Source organism: Phocoena phocoena, chromosome 6 (genome assembly GCF_963924675.1).
Source record: "Phocoena phocoena chromosome 6, mPhoPho1.1, whole genome shotgun sequence".
NCBI classification, from domain to species: Eukaryota; Metazoa; Chordata; class Mammalia; order Artiodactyla; family Phocoenidae; genus Phocoena; species Phocoena phocoena.
Genome location: NC_089224.1, coordinates 61,641,433 through 61,662,117, shown reverse-complemented (window position 1 = coordinate 61,662,117; position 20,685 = coordinate 61,641,433). Strand labels below are relative to the sequence as shown.

Below are 20,685 nucleotides of genomic sequence, written 5' to 3'. Positions count from 1 at the left end.
ACTAGCATGGTTAAAATTAAAGCCACTTATAATTCCAAGTTCGGTAAGGATGTCAAGCAAATAGAACTCTCATACAGTGCTGGAAGGAATATAAAATGATATAACCACTTTGGAAAGTAGTATGGCAGTTGCTACAAGGTTAAACAAGCACATACCATATGACCCAGCAAGTCCACCCCTAGGTATTTACATAAGAAAAATAAAAACATATGTTCACACAAAGACTTAACATATGAATGTTCAAAACTGAAAACAAGCCAAATGTTCAGCAATAGGTGAGTGGATAAATAAACTCTGATATATCGTTAAAATGGAATGTTATTCACAAATGAAAAGGAATGAACCACTGAGAGACATAAAATCATGGATGAACCTCCAAATCACTATGTTGAGTAAAAGAAGCCCAACACAAAAGACTATATGTTGCATGATTTTATTTATTTGAAACTCTAGAAAAGACAAAACAAACTAAATGATAGCAAATCAGTATTTTCCTGGAGCTGGAAATGGGGGAGGGGAGGAACTGAGAGCAAAGGGGCATGAAGAAATTATTTGGGGTGATGAAAATGTTCAATATTTTGATTGTGATGGTGTTTATACAAGTATACACATTTGCCAAAACGGTACACTTAAATGGATATTATTGTATGTAAATAGCACCTTTGTCATAGAAAGTGATAGCATGGTAATTAAGCAGCATATTAGTTCAGTAGCTTGCAAACTTTTTAAATCATTTTCCTCTCTTAAAAAAATTACTTACAAATTACATACATGTTTAGAAGTATACACTCTACAAAACATATAGAAAAGTAGGAATTATAAAGAGCTAAAGATCAAATAATGAAATGTCCTGTTAATTGATGCAACTTCATTATTTAATCTAATGTCATAAAATGTACTTAGGTGAGAGGTTCACCACTGAAGATAATGGACATAAATCTGTATGTCAAAAATATTCTCAGTATGTAGAACTTGTGAAGCTAACTTCTTATCATTTAGACAGTGACTGTCTAAACAGACATTTTCTATGTGACTGTGAAAGAATTAGAGGAGTGCTCATTCTGTCATCTTGATTCTCCTTGCAATATTAGTGCTGTATTCAACCCGTAGGCTATATGTTACAAAAATTTTAAGCTGCTTTTCCATATCATGAAGTTAGTTTAATTAAATCTAGACTACATAATCTATTAATTCACCTTACCGGAAGCAGAAAATGCAAAAAATGAGTGAGGGGGCGGTGAGAGGTGGTACAGTAGGAAGATCTTGGGCTTGCCTCCTTTCATGGATACTATATATAGAAACTTAACTAGAAAACCCAAAAGACTCCACCAATAAACTATTGGAACTAATAGATGTATTCAGTAAAGTTGCAGGATATAAAATTAATATACAGAAATCTGTTGCATTTCTATATATCAACAATAATCTATCAGAAAAAGTAAGAAAACAATCCCATTTACAGTTGTATCAAAAAGAATAAAATTTCTAAAAATAAACTTAACCAAGACGGTGAAAGACCTATACTCTGGAATCTATAAGACACTGATGAGAGAAACTAAAGAAGACACAAAGAAATGGAAGGATATACCATCTAACGAAATGGAAGAATTAACACTGTTAAAATGTCCATACCACCCAAAGCAATCTATAGATTCAATGCAATCCCTATCAAAATACCAATGGCATTTTTCATAGAAATGGAACAAATATTCTTAAATTTTGTATGGAACCACAAAAGATCCTGAATAGCCAAAGCAATCTTGAGAAAGAAAACAAAGCTGGAGGTATCATGCTCCCTGATTCAAATCTATACTATAAATCTATAGTAATCAAAACAGTATGGTACTGGCACAAAAACAGACACATAGATCAATGGAACAGAGCCCAGAAATAAATCCATGCTTATATGGTCACCTAATCCTTGACAAGAGCAGCCAAGAATACACAATAGGGAAAGAACAGCCTGTTCAATAAATGGTGTTGGGAAAAACTGGACAGCACCATGCAGAAGAATCAAACTGGACTATTTTCCCACACCATATACAATAATAAACTCAAAATGGATTAAAGATTTAAATGTAAGACCTGAAACCATAAAACTCCTAGAAGAAAATACAGGCAGTAAACTCTCTGACATCAGTCTTTGTAACATTTTTTTGGATCTGCCTCTTCAGGCAAGAGCAACAAAAGCAAAATTAAACAAATGGGACTATATCAAACAAAAAAGGTTTTGCACAGTGAAGGAAACCATCAACAAAATGAAAAGGCAACCTACTAAATGGGAGAAGATATTTTCAAATGATATATCCCATAAAAAGTTAATATCCAAATTATAAAAAGAACTCATGTATTGAGCTGTAGCTCAATATAAAAAAAAATCCAATTAAAAAAATCAGCAGAGGATCTGAATAGACATTTCTCTAAAGAAAGCATACAGATGGCCAATAACATGAAAGGATGCTCAACATCACTAATCTTCAGGGAAATTCAAGTCAAAACCACAATGAGATATCACCTCACGCCTGTTAGAATGGCTATCATCAAAAAGACAACAAATAACAAACGTTTGTGAGTCTGTAGAGAAAAGGAATGGTGGTGCACTGTTGGTGGGAATGTAAACTGGTGCAGCCACAATGGGAAATAGTATGGAGGTTCCTCAAAAAATCAGATAGAACTACCATATGATGTAGCAATTCTACTTCTGGGCATTTATATGAAGAAAACAAAAACTCCTATGCTAACTGCAGCATTATTTACAGTAGCCAAGATATGGAAGCAACCTAAGTGTCCATTGATAAATGAGTGGATAAAGAAGATGTGATGTGTATATATGTATATGTGTGTATATCTATCTATATTTATAAAATGGTATATTAGCCATAAAACGAATGAAATCTTGACATTTGCAACAACATGGATCTATCTATAGGGTATTATGCTAAGTGGAACTTTGTGCTTCCACTACATGGGGCATGGGTTCGATCCCTGGTCCCTGATCAGGGAACTAAGATCTCACATGTGCACTGCACGACCTTAATATATAAATGAATGAATGAATGAATAAAATCAATATAAAACACAAAGCAAACAAACAAAACAAAACAGAAACAGACTCATAGATACAGAGAAAAAGTGGTGGTTGCAAAACGGGGGTGGGTAGATGGGTGAAATAGGTGAAGGAGATTAAGAGGGGCAAACTTCCAGTTACAAAATAAATAAGGCATTGGGGATGTAACATACAGCTTAGTGAGTACAGTGTATAACATGATAATAACTTTGTATGGTGACAGATGGCTACTAGATTTATTATGGTGATCATTTTGTAATGTACTTAAATGTCAAGTCACTATGTTGTACACCTGAAAATAGCATAATATTGCACAGGAACTATACTTCAAGGAAATTTAAATAAAAATAAATAAATAAAACGTTTTTCAAAAGTGAGGGGGCTACCATTAACCCCTCTCTTCCTTCAGTATGCCTCATTTATACATGTGATATATAAGTAATTATATCTTTGCTATATTTCCCATTTTTAATAAAAAATATAAATAGATATTCTAACATATCTTTTTCTTACTCTAATAAATCTTGCACAAATATAGGCTGTAGAAGTTCTGCTTTGGAGACATCTGAGAGTGATCATTTGTACTATTCAAAAATTATAGGGTTTAAAAATATGGAGTATGTGCATGTGCATGTTTAACACTAAACCTGTTATTAACTATTTTCAATCACTATTAATTTACAAGGCCCTTCAGTATTACCTAGTTCACTCATTAATTCAACATTCATTGAGCATCTATTATGTACACCTATTAGGTTGTACTATAATGTGAACAAAAGAAGACATGGTGGGCTTCCCTGGTGGCGCAGTGGTTGAGAATCTGCCTGCTAATGCAGGGGACACGGGTTCGAGCCCTGGTCTGGGAGGATCCCACATGCCGCGGAGCCACTAGGCCCGTGAGCCACAACTACTGAGCCTGCGCGTCTGGAGCCTGTGCTCCGCAACAAGAGAGGCCACGATAATGAGAGGCCGCGATAGCGAGAGGCCCGCGCACCGCGATAAAGAGTGGTCCCTGCTTGCCACAACTAGAGAAAGCCCTCGCACAGAAACGAAGACCCAACACAGCAAAAATAAATAAATTAATTAATAAACTTCTACCCCCAACAAAAAAAAAAGAAGTCATGGTGTCTGGATCATCAACTTATGATATAGTTTTGAGGAAAGACACTGATCACATAAATCAGCTAAAACTACAGCAATGAAATGGTCTGTGAGGGAAAGGTACACAGGTCTAGGAAAGTGCATAACAGAAAGACTTAATTTCACAGTGGTTTGGGGAATCAATCATGCTTCCCCCAGGATGATGACTACAGACCTTCAGGGTTCAATAAAATATTATTAAAACATGCAAACATAAACCAAGGTGCAAACAATGATAGCTGTGGGGCCAACTGTTATACGGAGCTTCTCTTGCATCCAACCTATCTGTAGTATCATTTAGCCTTGATCAAGTTCATATTAAGGCTGGCTCTATTCCTCCTCATTAGCCTCCAAAATTATAGTAGTTCCACCTCCTGGAACCAAAGCTATTTTAAACACATATGAAAACACACTGAAGTTGAACGGCAGTCTCAGTTCTAATGCATTAATTAAGATAATCTAAAATATGTTCATAGCTTCATTATAAAGATTATCTAAATAAACACATACACACATAGAGTGGATTCCTAAGAAAACATCCACATATCTCACTTTGAGAAACACTGCTCTTTTCAATCATTTTCCTACCTCCAGTTCCTAGCAGTGTCTGGTATATGTATCAGTAATTTGCCCTCGTATCTGCACAATGCTTTGTAGTTCACAAAGCCCATTATAAAGATTTTCTCATTTGGTCCTAACAACAATTCTGGGTGAATTATCTATTTCAAAGATAAGGAAACTAAGGCTGGGTGGTACTTCTTCAAGGTAGTTTTTCTTTTTTTTTTGCAGTACGCGGGCCTCTCACTGTTGTGGCCTCTCCCATTGCGGAGCACAGGCTCCGGACGCGCAGGCTCAGCGGCCATGGCTCACGGGCCCAGCCGCTCCGTGGCATGTGGGATCCTCCCGGACAGGGGCACAAACCCGTGTCCCCTGCATCCACAGGTGGACTCTCAACCACTGCGCCACCAGGGAAGCCCAAGGTTGTTTTTCCTCAGGAAGTTTCCCACAATTGCCCACTTCCATCAACTGACTCACCTCTAAATTATATTATGTGTTTTTTGCTCCTATAGCATAGCTCTCTATATTATACTTCAGGCATCACCATTCTCTGTGTCATTTTCTGTTCACCTGTCCGTCTCTTTGACCTAACCTTAAAGTTCTTCATATGCCAGTAGCACATAACAGATGTTCAATCAATGCCCAGTGAGCTCCTGTAATACAGTTATGGAGACTAAAGGACAGGGAGGTTAAAATGAGCTCAATACCATGTAGCTTATTTTGGCAGACCTAGAACTCCGATTCACTCACAACTCCTGAGATCAAATTCAAGTCACTGTTCCTTTAGTCCATAACGCTAATATTTTGGGCGATATTACTGCTTCATAGGAAGCAGAAGAACAAAAACTGCATTCTTTCAATATACTAAAGTATTACGAACCAAAACATAGATATGAATATAATTTAAGCCCAAACATCAAAAACATTTTCCACCCGTGAAATAAATTGTCTACTGAGATCAGTTAACACGGTCAGGAATCTATTTTTATACTGACAAAAGAGTATGGGTTTTGCTTATTACACTATCTTCTCTAGGTCATATTTTTTTTCCTAGACAGAGTTCCCTGATGCTCTTTTGCTTTGTTATTTTTAGTATCTAATTAAAATAAACTAAAGAAACAATTTCTCTGATATCAATTTATGAGATCCCTGGAAAAAATTAAGAGTAATCATGAGTTTTAACTGTATAACTATCTACCAGATCAATGAACCACAGGCAACAAACACCTTAGTGAACCTCAATGTCAAAGCAAAGCCTTGAAAATCAGCACAATAACAAAAAAGAAAAGTTATTGGTAAAAAAGGCTTTGCATAGAATAATTATGTTACCAAGGGTCATAAACAGGACTATAATCAATGGTCTGCTCAGTCTCATAAGAATCTCAGAAAAAAGTTACCACAGGGAACTAAAGTTTAGGTTTATTCAAAGTAAAATTAACTTGCTTAATATCACTCTTCCAAAACTTCAGAAATAATTTTGCTCAGTTATTCCATTTATAGTTCCATTTACAAAAAACCCACAAAACCTCAAGTTAGTCTGTATTATAGTTTACTTCCACTAGTGATGAGTTACAAAGTTACTCTGAGATTTACAAATGGGACAGTGCCTCCCTCTCTAATCCCTGTTTTACTAATAAGCACTTTTATTTAAGAATCACCTTTCTTCTTACATTTCAAGTGCTCTCTTTTCTAATGTATAATTTTTCTTATTTGGTTTCTCTTCTTTAATCCTACTATTTTTAAAAAACTGAGATTGCTAATGATAAGGAAGCACAAATTTAATAGAATCCAAAGTTATCAATACTTAATAACCCAGAAACATCAACAAGTAAAGGTAGGCAGATAAAAACAAAATCATGGCTTTGGTTAGCTGTATAGATTTGTGAGAAACAGCTTGACCAACTTGTAAACCAAAAATAAAAAGCTCTGCATATTATTATTTTCAGTTTTGAGGCCACCTTTTAATCACCCATTAAAATTATGCCTTACAGGGCTTCCCTGGTGGCGCCGTGGTTGAGAGTCCGCCTGCAGATGCAGGGGACACGGGTTCCTGCCCCGGTCCGGGAGAATCCCACATGCCGCGGAGGGGCTGGGCCCGTGAGCCATGGCCGCTGAGCCTGCACGTCCGGAGCCTGTGCTCCGCAGCGGGAGAGGCCGCAGCGGTGAGAGGCCCGCATACCGCAAATAAATAAATAAATAAATAAATTAAATTATACCTTACAGAAATAAAAGATAATCTTTAAATATTACAATTATAAGAAGATGAAAAATTATACCTTTTTATTTAATAAAAAAATCTATATTCTACCTCTTCCCCTATTCAATAATTAATATATCAATTGTAATATATATTTGGGTGAGTTTAACTTTTTTAAAGGCTGCTAATCAATTGATTTGATGAATCTGGTTTTCCTCACAGGCTGGAATGGGAATGGCTGTCTGGGCCTTCATACTATCCATATCTATACTGCTACTAAATAAAACAAAAATCAAAGCCGCAAACTGGCTAATTATCATTTTTTGGGTTTAGTACCTAATTCCTACTTCCTAATACTTTTGTCTTCTTTCTTGAGAATAATTTTGTTTGCATTTTCTAGCAACCAGATTTTTAAAGCAACGCTCAATTGTACCACCAATTCATTATACACATCTGTTTTTAAAAGTCTTAAAAGTATCACCAATTTTGTTTCTTATTGATCATTTTATGTGTTATTCAGGCTTGCTTATTTATTTATTTATTTTCTTGGTGGTAATCATCAAGACTGGGGAGTTGATGGGGAATATAGAGAGAACTGGGCAAAAAGCTCAGAATTGATTTTCCTCTTTTAAAACACTGATCCACTGAGATGAGACAAGAGTAGTTTAAATTTGGGATACTTTTTAGAAGAACTCTTGTTGCTTAGCACATGTATAAGGAAAACTTTCAGGTTTTTTTATTTAAAGATAAAATAGTAAGTGCCCATGTCTATTGAACACAATATTATGATTAGTAGCTCAAATTATCACTTACCAAACTTACCTCAGATTGGTAAAGTTATTCATTTCAAAAAAAAAAAATTTTTTTTTTTTTTTTTTTTTTCGGTACGCGGGCCTCTCACTGTTGTGGCCTCTCCCATTGCGGAGCACAGGCTCTGGACGCTCAGGCTCAGTGGCCATGTCTCACGGGCCTAGCCGCTCCGCGGCATGTGGGATCTTCCCAGACCGGGGCACGGACCTGTGTCCCCTGCATCTGCAGGCGGACTCTCAACCACGGCACCACCAGGGAAGCCCCCAAATTTTTTTGTATAACTCCACACTGCTAGAAAAGTTGCAGGAGTCATACAAAATATTCCCAAGTTATCCTTTCTCCAGATTATCTATTTTACTACATTGATTTTAACATGTTTCCCCTCTTTTTTTTTTAAGGTACTATATTTACTGATGTTCATACTTAGGGTGTGAGTTTAGGGAGGGCTTTAAGAAGTTCAAGGTTTATAATTTTTTTTAATAAATTTATTTATTTGTTTTTGGCTGTGTTGGGTCTTCATTGCTGCACGTGGGCTTTCTCTAGTTGCAGCAAGCAGGGGCTACTCTTCGTTGCGGTGCGCAGGCTTCTCATTGCAGTGGCTTCTCTTGTTGTGGAGCATGGGCTCTAGGCGTGCAGGCTGCAGTAGTTGCAGCACATGGGCTCAGTAGTTGTGGCTCCCGGGCTCTAGAGCACAGGCTCAGTAGTTGTGGCTCCCGGGCTCTAGAGCACAGGCTCAGTAGTTGTGGCGCACTGGCTTAGTTGCTCAGCGGCATGTGGGGTCTTCCTGGACCAGGGATCAAACCTGTGTCCCCTGCATTAGCAGGTGGATTCTTAACCACTGCACCACCAGGGAATTCCCAAGGTTTATAATTTTTTTATTTGCTAGTTATCTTGCTCAAGCAGCCCTTTATACTCCGGATGCACCTGCTTCACTAGCTTTGCTTGTGGAATCTTCAAAAATGTTCTGTGATTGATTCATAGTATTAAAAATCCTTCTTGACATAAAGTGTATCATGTTCTTCACCATGAGACTGCCCATGTTTAGTACTGCTATGTCAGTGGGCTTATACCATTTATCTTGTTATAACTCATCTGACTGCTTTACTTCTGTAGTGTGGGGCTTAGGAGCTCAGGTTCTGAAGTCAGATATCTTGGGTTTGACTCTCAGCTAAAAATATCATGGCTGAAGGATGGTATATTAGTTAAACATCAGGTTTAGGATTTAGCACTGAGCTACTAGGCAGCCAGGACAAAGAGGGTGGCTGCGATTTCCTCAGTAGGAAGTCTATCAGTTTGTAAGGGCTGTAAGAAAAATGAAACATCAGTGTCTCAGCAGAAATGGCTTTGACTGATATCAATACAAGTTTTTAAAGAAAATAAAGAGCCATTCAATGTGTGTCTATTTCTAAAATCAGCCCTGGATAAAAGAAAGGGGAGAACGATCATTTTTTGTGGGTAGAAAAGGTATGTTAAGTGCTCCATGGAATTAACCTTATGGTATGCTGGTTTAATACAGGCATCGAGCTTGAAGAACTTTAATGGACAATTCATCTGGCTATAAAAGAGTCCAGGAGAGGAGATGATGCTCAACTTGTGTACCATATATCCCTAGAGGTTCTACAAAGGCATCTCAGGAGCTGCTGTTAGGGGCAGGAGATGCGGACAAGACCCAAGTCCTTTCCCCTCCACACACAAGGATTCAGTCTGAAGAGCTCAAGCTATTGTACTATTTAGTATATTCCTTCAATACAAACTGAGTACCTACTTGCTCAGCTTTTACAGTTCCCATGAAAGAAGACTTTCAAAAATAATTATTTGTTAAATGACAATACAAATATATCCCACTCTCGAAAGAAATATAACATCAATCCCACACACATACATTTTGTAATTACTATCTCAGAGTATACTTCTCAAATGTAAGCACAGGCTGTCAAGGCCAAATAACTATAATCCAAAGCAAATTATTTTAAATTCTTTGAGCCTCAGTTTCCTCACCTGTAATCATACCACCTACCTTGCGGAGTTGTTATAAGCTTTAGAAATAATGAGCCAAGCATCAAGCACAGGGAACAGCACACAATAGGTGCTCAATAGATGGCACACTATCATTATGCTACATTGTTGCAAATGGGTTTCTGACAAAGCAGAATGGTGGATGACTTCAAAATGGGAGTTATTATTGAAAACCTAAATAGCTTATGCTACTCAACCAGTAGATACCTAGTGCTCCACCTCACCTCTCACCGCTCAGCTCTCCCACTCTCTCCTCCACCCATTTCAACCCTGATTCAGTTCCACAAACCTACCACGTTCACGCCAGCTCTTCACAAACACACTTCCCTCAGAAAACACTTGTTTTTATTCCCTCACTGGTCATTTCTATTCTTTAAATCTTAGCTTAAACATCACTTCCTCTAGAAAGACCTCCTTGACCAGCTAAGACTACAAATAACAATTTTTATTTGGACCTTAACGTTTCTTTTCTTTCAGATACTGATGTCGAAGATGCTCAGCTATATATTGAGATCTATTATACTGACAATGTATTTTTAGCACACGTAAAGAATTCCTCTGATTTACTTTGCAAAGAGGGCACGTGCTCTGCTTAAATTGTGTTTCAATTTGTTCAAATTATATGTAAACAGAAGTGCCAGTTATTGTAAAGTTTTCTACTTTCTACTTGTATGAAAAATTTTATAGGACAAATTGAACTTTCCAAACAAAAAGTACTGATGTTGAAATTGATAATTTGATAAGCAAATTCGATATTCATAGGAAACATTATATATCTCTAAGAACAAAATTATGGAATCGACTAAAATAAGTCTATAACTAAGTGATTTGTTGAAAAAGAAAATTTTCTGCAATTCAATTTTGGGAGTTCCTTTGGAATAGTTGCATTAAATGAATGGTGTAAGCCTCTTCTAACTAGAAAACCAAATTCTAGTCAAGCTAGCTAGAATATTAATATATTGTTCTCACCTTAATCTTTTAAAGTCTTATATCATACCACAGCAACAAACTTGGTTCAAAATTATTATATTTTATGAACTGAATAAAATACTGGAGGTGTTCCTGAATTCTACTGAAAAACCTGGCATTTCTCTAATCACTATGGTGACTGCACTGGGTGACAGGCCATCCAGGGTGAAGGACACCATTACTGATCCTGCCTCAGACCAAGCTGGTGTCCATTCTGACCTAGAGCCTGAGATTCCATAATTCACAATCCAGAGCAATACAAGGAAGGACCAGAGGTTCTTGCTTAGTAAAGAAAATGGAAGCAGCTGGTTTTAAGACTAAAATAGCTGCAGAGGATAAGTTACTTGACAGTGAGGGCAAAGAGAGAGAGCCAAAGACCAACTCTTATAGAAAAGGAGGTCAAATCCCCCCACTCCAATTTTCCATTAAAGGAGTCAGATAACATTACCAGTACTACTGATAATGATAACAACAATGAAAATAATAATAGTAAAAATAGAAAATTTATTAAAGGTTTATTATACTTCAGGTACTATTCTAAATTATTTAATAAATGTTATTTAATACTTTAAGTATAAGCTAGACATTATTATTCCTATTTTATACATTAGGATATTGAGTCTCCAGAAACTTAATTTTATTTGTCCAAAGTCATATAACTAGAAAGAGCTAGAGCCAGGATTTAAATCCATCCCTTCTAAGTATGAATCTCACTCTCTTAAGCTCTACGAAACCTGATTTACTTGATGAAATAGCCCTCAAAGAAATAAAAGGGGAAAACCAAAATCCATGCAAAAAAAGAAATATGTGATAGTCAACAGTATCAAATGTCAAAGGAAAATCCAGAAACACCCTAGAGAAAATTATTGGATTTGGCTCTGTCCAAAATGCACAGTATCCATAGTTGTATGGTGGCACCCAAATTTCATAGGATTAAGAAGTGCTTACATAACTGCAGATGTCTCTTTCAAGAAAATCAGCAGTGAGGGAATACGTAAAGAAATATGTCAACTGAAGAGGGAAAAATACTAGGGAGGGGATACATGTAACGACACCATAAATAGGTCATCAGACTCAACCTCCCACAAGAGGTTTTTATGCAGCATTGTTCCACAGCCCTCAATTCCTAGCCCCTCACCTCCTTGTACAACTCCTTGATTTCACTTGAGCTCTTCCATGCTTCTCTCTACAAGAAATGCCCTTTTCCAGTTTGCTTTCCTTGTGAACTCCAACTTTTCCTTCAGCACACAGCTCAAAGGTCACATTCTTGGTGAAGATATCACTGACCCTCATTCCAAGAACAATGTCCATCTTTACACCTAAGGAACTTTGTATCTAATTCTATAACAAGTCTATCTCCATCAAAAGTTGGTTTTCTACAGTCGGGTACCAAACAGAATTACCTTTGAAACTGCAGTATTTAACACAGTGCCTGGCATATTCCTCTTAAAATATAGTATCCAGAACTGATCATAATTTTTTAACTCTAGTTGAGAAAATATTTTAAAAATCACTTAAAAGAGAATCAAAGACTATTACTACCCAACTATTTAAACAGTAGTTCTTATTTTTAAAAATATACAGATGGTCAACTAAAGAGCCTTCATATTGGATTGGCACAGTAAAACTTATTTCGATTGTAAATCAGCATGTTCCTTCAAAACACCTTACTTTTTTATATTGGATACTAAAAATTAGCAGTTCTGATTCCAAAAATAAATATGTTCTTCAAGAACTAAAATTATTGTCTTTTAAAAAATTTATTTTCACAAAAGACATTCAACTGGAATTCATTTAAAAATATAACCCCATCTTTTAGGATGTCTGCCACAGTCTTAATTATGAAAACACCGTTCCCTTAGGGAACTAAGCCAATGAGAATCTCATCCCGAATAAGAGCAAACCAGAGAAAAATGTCTCTGTTTCTGTTGATTATATCAGATAATGGTCTGAAATGAAAAGAATTCCATTCATGTCTATTGAAGCTAGGATGCACAAGAAGCAAACCTCTGGACCCTGAGCAGAGGAAAGATAAAGACAAGAACGATGGAGTGCACTACCTCAGGCTTAGCTCTCCAAGCTAGCACAGGGTCCCATTTAAAATACTACTGATCAAGTTTTGATCCAATAGAACATTCTGTTATGGATTTAACATTCCATAGGCAATCATTTCTTCCCCTTAATCACTATTTATTGCTTCCACCAGAAGAACTTTCTCATGGGTATATTGCTAATTATCACAGCTTCCTTCTGGTTGTGATGATTATTTACTACACACAGGAATATGGCAAACAGAAGTGAGGACAAAAATAACCTACTGTTTAAGCTATGGCCTAATGTGGGGAAGTCAGGAGCATTCGTATCTAATTTCAGTTCCTAAAATCCATCTCCTAAAGGTTGAGGCATCATTTTAAAGATATCCATAATAAATAGATCTATTGGAGAAGATTCATTTAAAACTTACCCTTCTTGAAGATTGTCCTTCGCCTAAAACCTAATTGACAGTTCCGGTTGGATCTGTTTCCCACACAAAATGTCATTTATCTTTTTGACCACAGGGATAATACACTTACTCTCCAGGATGTACCATAATTTATGTAGAAATGCTAAATATGTGATATATTGATACTAACCAGAAAGAAATAATATAGCCACATAGCTATTACATTCATTTTGATAACTCAAATTATGAACAAAGAGTCAGTGCCTAAATTGGTGATTTATTTCTACACGTATTTTTAAAAATATGTATTTGTAAGAATATATATGTCCTTATCTGAATATAATCTTGAAATGAGCTTTTATCTCATAAAAAGAAGTTTCAGTGTCACAGTTACATACCAAAGACCCACAAGAAACAAATAGTCCCTGGGCAGAAAAAGGTCAAGACCCACATTCTTTGATAAAAAAAGAATTTGAACAAAGTTGACAGCATCTTTGAAAAAAAAAAATATGTATGTCTTTGAACTCAAATAGAAGCCCCTCAACCCCAGGGCTCAGTTGTTCCTGGGATGTTACATTCAGAAGGAGCAATACAGAGACAACACACTTGCCCACTGTGAGAGAAAAGATGTATGTCCCTTTCTAAGGAAAAGGAAAGACAGAGACAGTAGAGACAGGAAGAAATACAGTTGGGAGACCAGTTAAAACTTGGGAAGCTTGAATGGGAGAAAATATTCTTGGAGCCCTGATTCAAGATTTAGGATGATTTAGGAATTATCCTCGATGTCAGCAGCATTTGTGAAATACCTGGATCCCAAGATTAAAACAGGAATAAAAGTTCTGACTTTTGACTAGTTTCTACCTTGAAAAGAATCTAACCTAGCTGGCTATGGAGGAGAATGGAATAGTAGGAATACATTTTCCTTTTTCCCTATCCTGGGTTTTTAATTCAGTTCTAGGCAAGCAGGGTTAGAAGACCTCTCAGATTTAGGCATAAAATGACCAACTTGAAGAATTATCTACAAGAAACTCTAACAAATCACTCAAGGAAGGGGGAGGGGAAGGGAGAACAGCACAGTTCTAGGCATATTCGATAGAGACCCATCAGTGCAAAAAGTCTTTTTACAAATATGATAAGAATAAATAATATTAACTTTTTAGTTTCTAATCAAGATACTGAACCTGAATGTTTTTATAGATTTTACTGAATTGGGCAACTATCTCTGTATTTGTAAGCTGAGACTCTATGGTGTTTTGTGAAATAATGAAAAATTGCAAAAGATAGGAAATTTGATAAAGAATTATATAATAAGATCTTGCAATCTTTGCTCAGAATTCTCCATTCTTGAATCAGATTGTTCAAGGAAAGGTGACAAATTGATTCTTGAGATCATACAGAATAAATGAAAAACCACAGAAATAATTTTAGAAACAACATTTTTTTGGGTACTTATTACATAGTGAAATAGGGAAATCAGAACCCTTAGGGCTTTGAAGAAATAAAAATATATATTACGATCTTAAATTTTTCTGGTTTCTCAACAGGCCAATACATACAATATTATATGTCTCAAAATTTTAAAATTTAGCTATAGGCTTGTTTTTTTTTTGCAGTAAGTGGGCCTCTCACTGTTGTGGCCTCTCCCATTGTGGAGCACAGGCTCCGGACACACAGGCTCAGCGGCCATGGCTCACGGGCCCAGCCGCTCCGCGGCATGTGGGATCTTCCCGGACCGGGGCACGAACCCGTGTCCCCTGCATCGGCAGGCGGACTCTCAACCACTGCACCACCAGGGAAGCCCTATAGGCTTTCTTTTTACATCAAAATGGTCAGAGCAAGGACACAATGAAAAGTTGAATCAACAGAAGTAACTATCTTTGATGTCAATGCCATGATTTCAGTATCTATCATGGGTCAGTGACAAGAGCTGCAAGATTTTAAAGGCATCCTACCAAAGTTTGAAAACTCAAGATGACATCAGCATATTAACAATACAAAGATTATAGGTATGTTAGAGCAATAAGAAGTTACTATAGCACCTATCTTATCAGTTACAGACAATCTATATCCACAGGGACACTGTTAGAAATCTTCAAATATGTCACCGTTCTAGAGGAGAGGAAAGGAGAGGGGAAGGGAGGGGAGGAGGGGGAGAAAAGGAGAGGAAAAGGGAGGGGAAGAAGGAAGGAAGGGAGGAATGGAGGAAGGAAGCTAGGAAGGAAGAAAATGACAGAAGAGAAAAAAATCCTTCCAAATAAGATAAGCCTGGAAGGACAACATAACAGGCATTTATCCAGGCATATATCACACTAATCTACTCTGTGAAATAAAACACTTAGTTGACAAAAAGAAAATGAAAGTTCTCAACTTCTTTGCTTGGTGAAAGGGGACCAAGTCGTCGACTGCCTTGAACGTCCTAGAGGAAAGAGCTAACTTGCGGGACTGAAAAATATGCCTGTTGGGAAACAAACCATGTGGCATACCACAAAGTTTTCCAAAGTGTGTTATGTGTGTACATGAGATTATTTTTTATAAGGACATGAACACAGTGTGTGTATGTGTATGTGTAATTTTCTGTCTATGGCTGCTGATACTTGATTTTCCACTTCTAATAGGAACTTAGTTTTTTTGGTTTTATATATATTTAATATAAAAAATGATTCTATTTAAGAAGCAATCAGATCTCCTCTACCAACTCTGTGCAATGAGGTGACTGGCCTTCCTTGATGAACATGAAATTTCAAGAAACTGGGATTTAGAACATGAGAGGAAAAAATAATCACATAGATCACATACAAAGGATCAGAAATCAGAATGGTGTTTGACTTTTCCATAGCAATTCTGCAAACTGGAAAACAATGGAGCAATTCCTTCAAAATTCTGAAGAAAACGATATCCAACCCCAAACTCTGTACCCATCCAACTACCAAACAACTGTGAAGGTAGTAGAATAAATTCCCTCTCAGACACACAAGAGCTCAAAATCTACCAATTCTTAGGAAGTTACTGCAAGTTGTACTTGAGCAAATCAAGAGAGTTTAAGACACTGATCCGAGAAACAGGAAAGCCAACATAAAAGAGGGAAATCCCAGAATGATGGCAAAGGGAAAAAAATGCATATAGTTCAACCTAGTATATCAGAAGCATATGGCATGGAAAAAGTGTGTGTGTGTGCGTGCGTGCAGGCACATGCATGCACATATTAAGAGCTAGAAAGAGGAGTGTGGTAAGAAAATGCTTAAAACTAAAAAAATCAAGAAAATACTACTATATATAAAATATATGACTAATAAGAACCTGCTGTATAGCACAGGGAACTCTACTCAATACTCTGTAATGGCCTATATGGGAAAAGAATCTAAAAAAAAAAAAAAAAGAGTGTATATATGCATAACTGATTCACTGTGCTGTACACCTGAAACTAACACAACACTGTAAATCAACTATACTCCAATAAAAATTTTTTAAAAAAAGAAAATAAACACCGTTTGTGAAGACACAGAGGTAAATATCAAAATAATAGGTAAACAGAGGCAAAATTAGTTGCCTCTGAGGAGGAGTACAGAGAGGATGAGAACTACTTTTTTTTTTTTAAATAACAAACTTGCTGAACTATTTGACTGTACTATATACACTATATAAGACCTGTAGTAGACATCTAATGACATACAAATTCAATAAAAAGAAAATGTTTTTTAAAAAGAAAAGAAGGAAGGAAGGCAAAAAGGAAGAAAGGGAAAGGAAAGGAAGGAGGGAGTAAGAAAAGATACAGAGTCCATGAGAGAGGGCCAGATACACTTAACACAGACATTTTAAGGTCTCAAGGGGGCACTTTCTGGAGACAGGAACAGGATCTCCACTGCACTACTGTTAGAGACAGGCACTCTCAAGGCCATTCTTCTTCCACAAATGAGACAAAAACCAAACCAGAGTGAGCGTAACTGTTCAATATGTGCTTAATATTTTTCGATTGTTGAGTTATCTTTTTAAAGTTATATATAACACTGTCGCAATAGTTCTCTACTTGCTCTCTGGATGATATGCCATAAACTACCCTTTTCTGAATAATGTTCAGTCTTGAAATTGGTAATGAAATTGGTGATCAGTAATACCAGTGTGTTGTAGAGAACAGAAAGAAGAGTATGCTAAGATTTAATTATAAAAGAAATAATTCTTCCAGAAGTCTTTATTTACCCTGAGAGTCAAATACCCTTCTCCATGATTCTAGCACTCTCCCTGCCCATCCCACTTCTATCTCCTAAGAATATAACCTTGAGTCCCTCTGTCTATAATTTAGGAAAAGTTATTCCCTCTCCCTAATGACTTCTTTATAATTGTAAAAGCAACATTTGCTAAACTGTAAAAGCAACATTTTCTCTGATACTGAGAAATTACAGGTAAATCTCAAGTCTCGAGATAATGCTTTATGACATGATTATTCTCGCATACTTTCTCACCACTCCTTAGAAGAAATGACAGGCCAATGTGTTCACAATCCAAAGGAGGACTATTAACTGGCACAAAATTGCACTATTTTGTCAGTATCTTTCCAAAACAAGCGAAGCGTCCCACGTATGAATAAGCCCTGTAGTAAACATGTGATGATGAATTCATTCTCTATTTTTTAAATGGGATGAGTCAGATTTTCAGACCTTTAAGATAATTTAATTTTCATTAAACACTATTTATCAGTCACCATAACGCCCAAGCACTTTCCAAAATGTCACAAAGGCAAAATCCCTGCCTGTAAGGTACACACATCCTCTCCTTTATTAAGTACTACTGTGAGCCAATTATATAAAAATATGATTGCCAACATTTCAATATGAAAGAGATAGGAAGATGTGATAAAGAATAAGGAGGGAAGAAGAGGAGAAGAAAACCCAGTTAGGGTGGCCAAGTTAGAAACAAATGCTCTCTTTAGGACTTAAGAGGCTCTTTTGGAATAAGGGTTATAGTTTGAGTATTTATCTTTTTATCCTTACAGCCTAGCACAGAAAGAACGTGGCACATCCAGGAAATGCTCAAGAAACATTTGCTGACTTAATCTAAGAATCGAACGAGGCCTATTTGGGCATCCATTGTGCCAGGAAGTATTATCCGAATCATTTTTTAGACACAGCTATGTTGGAGAGGCAGCACAAGAAAAGGCACAGCATCTTCTCTGGGAACAGCAGCTCCTTACCTGTTGTTGTACTGGTACTTGCTGTACCACCTGTGTAGGCACTGCTGCTTGACTAGCCACAGATGTCTGTAAAGTCACTGTCGAACCTGTGTCCGACCCGGTCTCTGATGTCTGCATGATGGTCTCTGAAATTTATTAAAATAGAAAGAAAGTTTAAAACGTTCTCCTTATATGACTAGCTGCATTACATTTGTTCTTAATATCCTATACTGAGACGAACTTTCCACTCCCAGAATACCTCTTACTCCACCCAACATACTCATGATATTCCACGCATGTTTAGAGTCATGTTGCCCACTTTTAAAATAAATATAGACAATTACTAATCTACATTTTTAAAATCTCCATTAGTACCTCTTATTTTGAGGCTATAAAGGTTGAACTTCGTTGAAATCTACCTTCCTTAGGCCTCATCTGTTATAAACTGTTTCAAGCACAATATAAACTAGTCATATTATAAATTATGTCGACACAATTCTCAGAACACAAATCCTAACTGGATGCAAATACGTCATAAACTGTACTTTCTAGACACTTTTATAAACTACAGGACGTCACTGGAGGTGTACAATTTAGAATAAATTGTTTCTAAGGTCCTTTCCAACTTTCAAACTTACTATTCACTGATTTTTAAAAATTAATGTATATCCAAAAACCAACTGATATACCCTAAATTTAGCCAAAGGATCAAGCTCACTAATTTTCTTGGCTGTGAGATGATATGGTACTAAAATTAAAGTTTAATTATACTCTACCCAAAGATAGCCAAACAGCAATAATTTTTAATATTTTGAAAGGTAAGAAGGATCACTATTGTATAAGTGAGATTTGTAAACAAAGACATGAGATTTTACCTTCTCTCATTCACAGCTCAACATGGTACATTTTTCAGTTCTCATGTGCCTGTCCTACTAACACAGGATTAAATTTTACAGTATGCACTCTAACAAGTATGGTTTCTTAGACCTTGATATTCCCTTTTGTTACTTATGCAGTCAATATAATAAATGTTAATTTCTTTGCTACTGAGCAGGGATCCTGGGGGGAAAAACAATATTTAATTGGTAGCCTAAGAAAAATACTGTATCATGGTTTAAATCTGTGAACAGTATGGTGAACATTAATTTTCCCTAAGAAAATTCTTAAAGAGTATTCAGGTCTTTCAAGCAGAAAATTAACCCCTCTCAACATCTTTTGTCACAGCATGACCTCTTCCAATTTTTTCCCCAAACCTTTTCTATCATCTCATTCAATTTTAGAAACATACCTCTGAAGATATCTAATCTACACTTATTTCATAAATGAGAAAACTAAAGCACAGAGAGGTTAAGAGAGTCACTCAAGGTGACAGGACTAGAGAAAGGACTAGGCCTTTTCAATCTATGCTTTCTTTACTTTCTAGACCTTGACACTGGTATCCCTTTACGTGATTGACTATTCTTATTCCTTTGTTAGTCAAACCCCTAAAGCAGCACAATAAAACTTAGAGCATACAAAATATACAGCAGTAAAGCTAACATCGATAGAGTATTTAACACATGCTATGTCCTCTTCTAAATGCTTTACATGTTAATTCATAAATAAATCACTCCATGTAACAACCCAATGTGGTTTGTATGATTATAATCTACATTTACAGATGAGGAACCTCAGTCACAAAGACTGAAGGTAGCTAGGGGCTTAAAAAACAAGGGAAGTGATGGAGACTGTGGCTACCACCCCACTGATTTGGGCCAGCTATTGTTTAGCTCAAGGAAATTGTTAATTTATGGGAAGGCTAAACTGTAGCTGCCAGTTTTTCCAATTTTCCAAAAGAAGATTTTTATGTGAAATCTCTCAAGATGGTGGCTAATTAATAAAAAATGTAGCACTGATCTCCAAAGACACACACACACACACACACACACACACACACACACACACACAGCCCTTTGTACTAGTATTAAGACCACGGATATGCCTGAAAATGTTTGAAAATGACAGTATTCACTATATAAAAGTCTTGCCTAATTAAGATTACTGGAGGACTAACAGTTCTCGAAATTGGGAGAGGGGATACACACAATAGGAACCCTATCTGTGCCTCTTCTTCTTTATTCCATTGTAGAGGGAAAAAACTACCCTCCCCCAAAAGAAAGCAAATGCCAGTGTCCTTCGGTTCATTACATGTTATGCTTATAGACAGTTGATGCCATTTGTGCTACAGCAGAGGGCTATTACTGAGAATGAGGTGATGCCTTTCTGCAGGGAATGAGGACCGAACCAGATTTTACATATCATCTTCAGAGAGTTTTTCTTAG

The 20,685-nt window shown here is 36.6% G+C and overlaps 1 protein-coding gene across 2 annotated transcripts in view; it reads right to left on the bottom strand.

The window, feature by feature from the left end:
* The window catches only part of RFX3 (regulatory factor X3), a 157,136-nt gene extending 138,634 nt beyond the window's left edge, over positions 1–18,502 (bottom strand). For both annotated transcript variants that reach the window (XM_065878684.1, XM_065878685.1), the window contains exon 1: positions 18,386–18,502. In XM_065878684.1, coding sequence (XP_065734756.1) covers positions 18,386–18,502 — 117 coding nt within the window. The remainder of the gene's footprint in view (positions 1–18,385) is intronic.
* Positions 18,503–20,685: the final 2,183 nt, after the last annotated feature.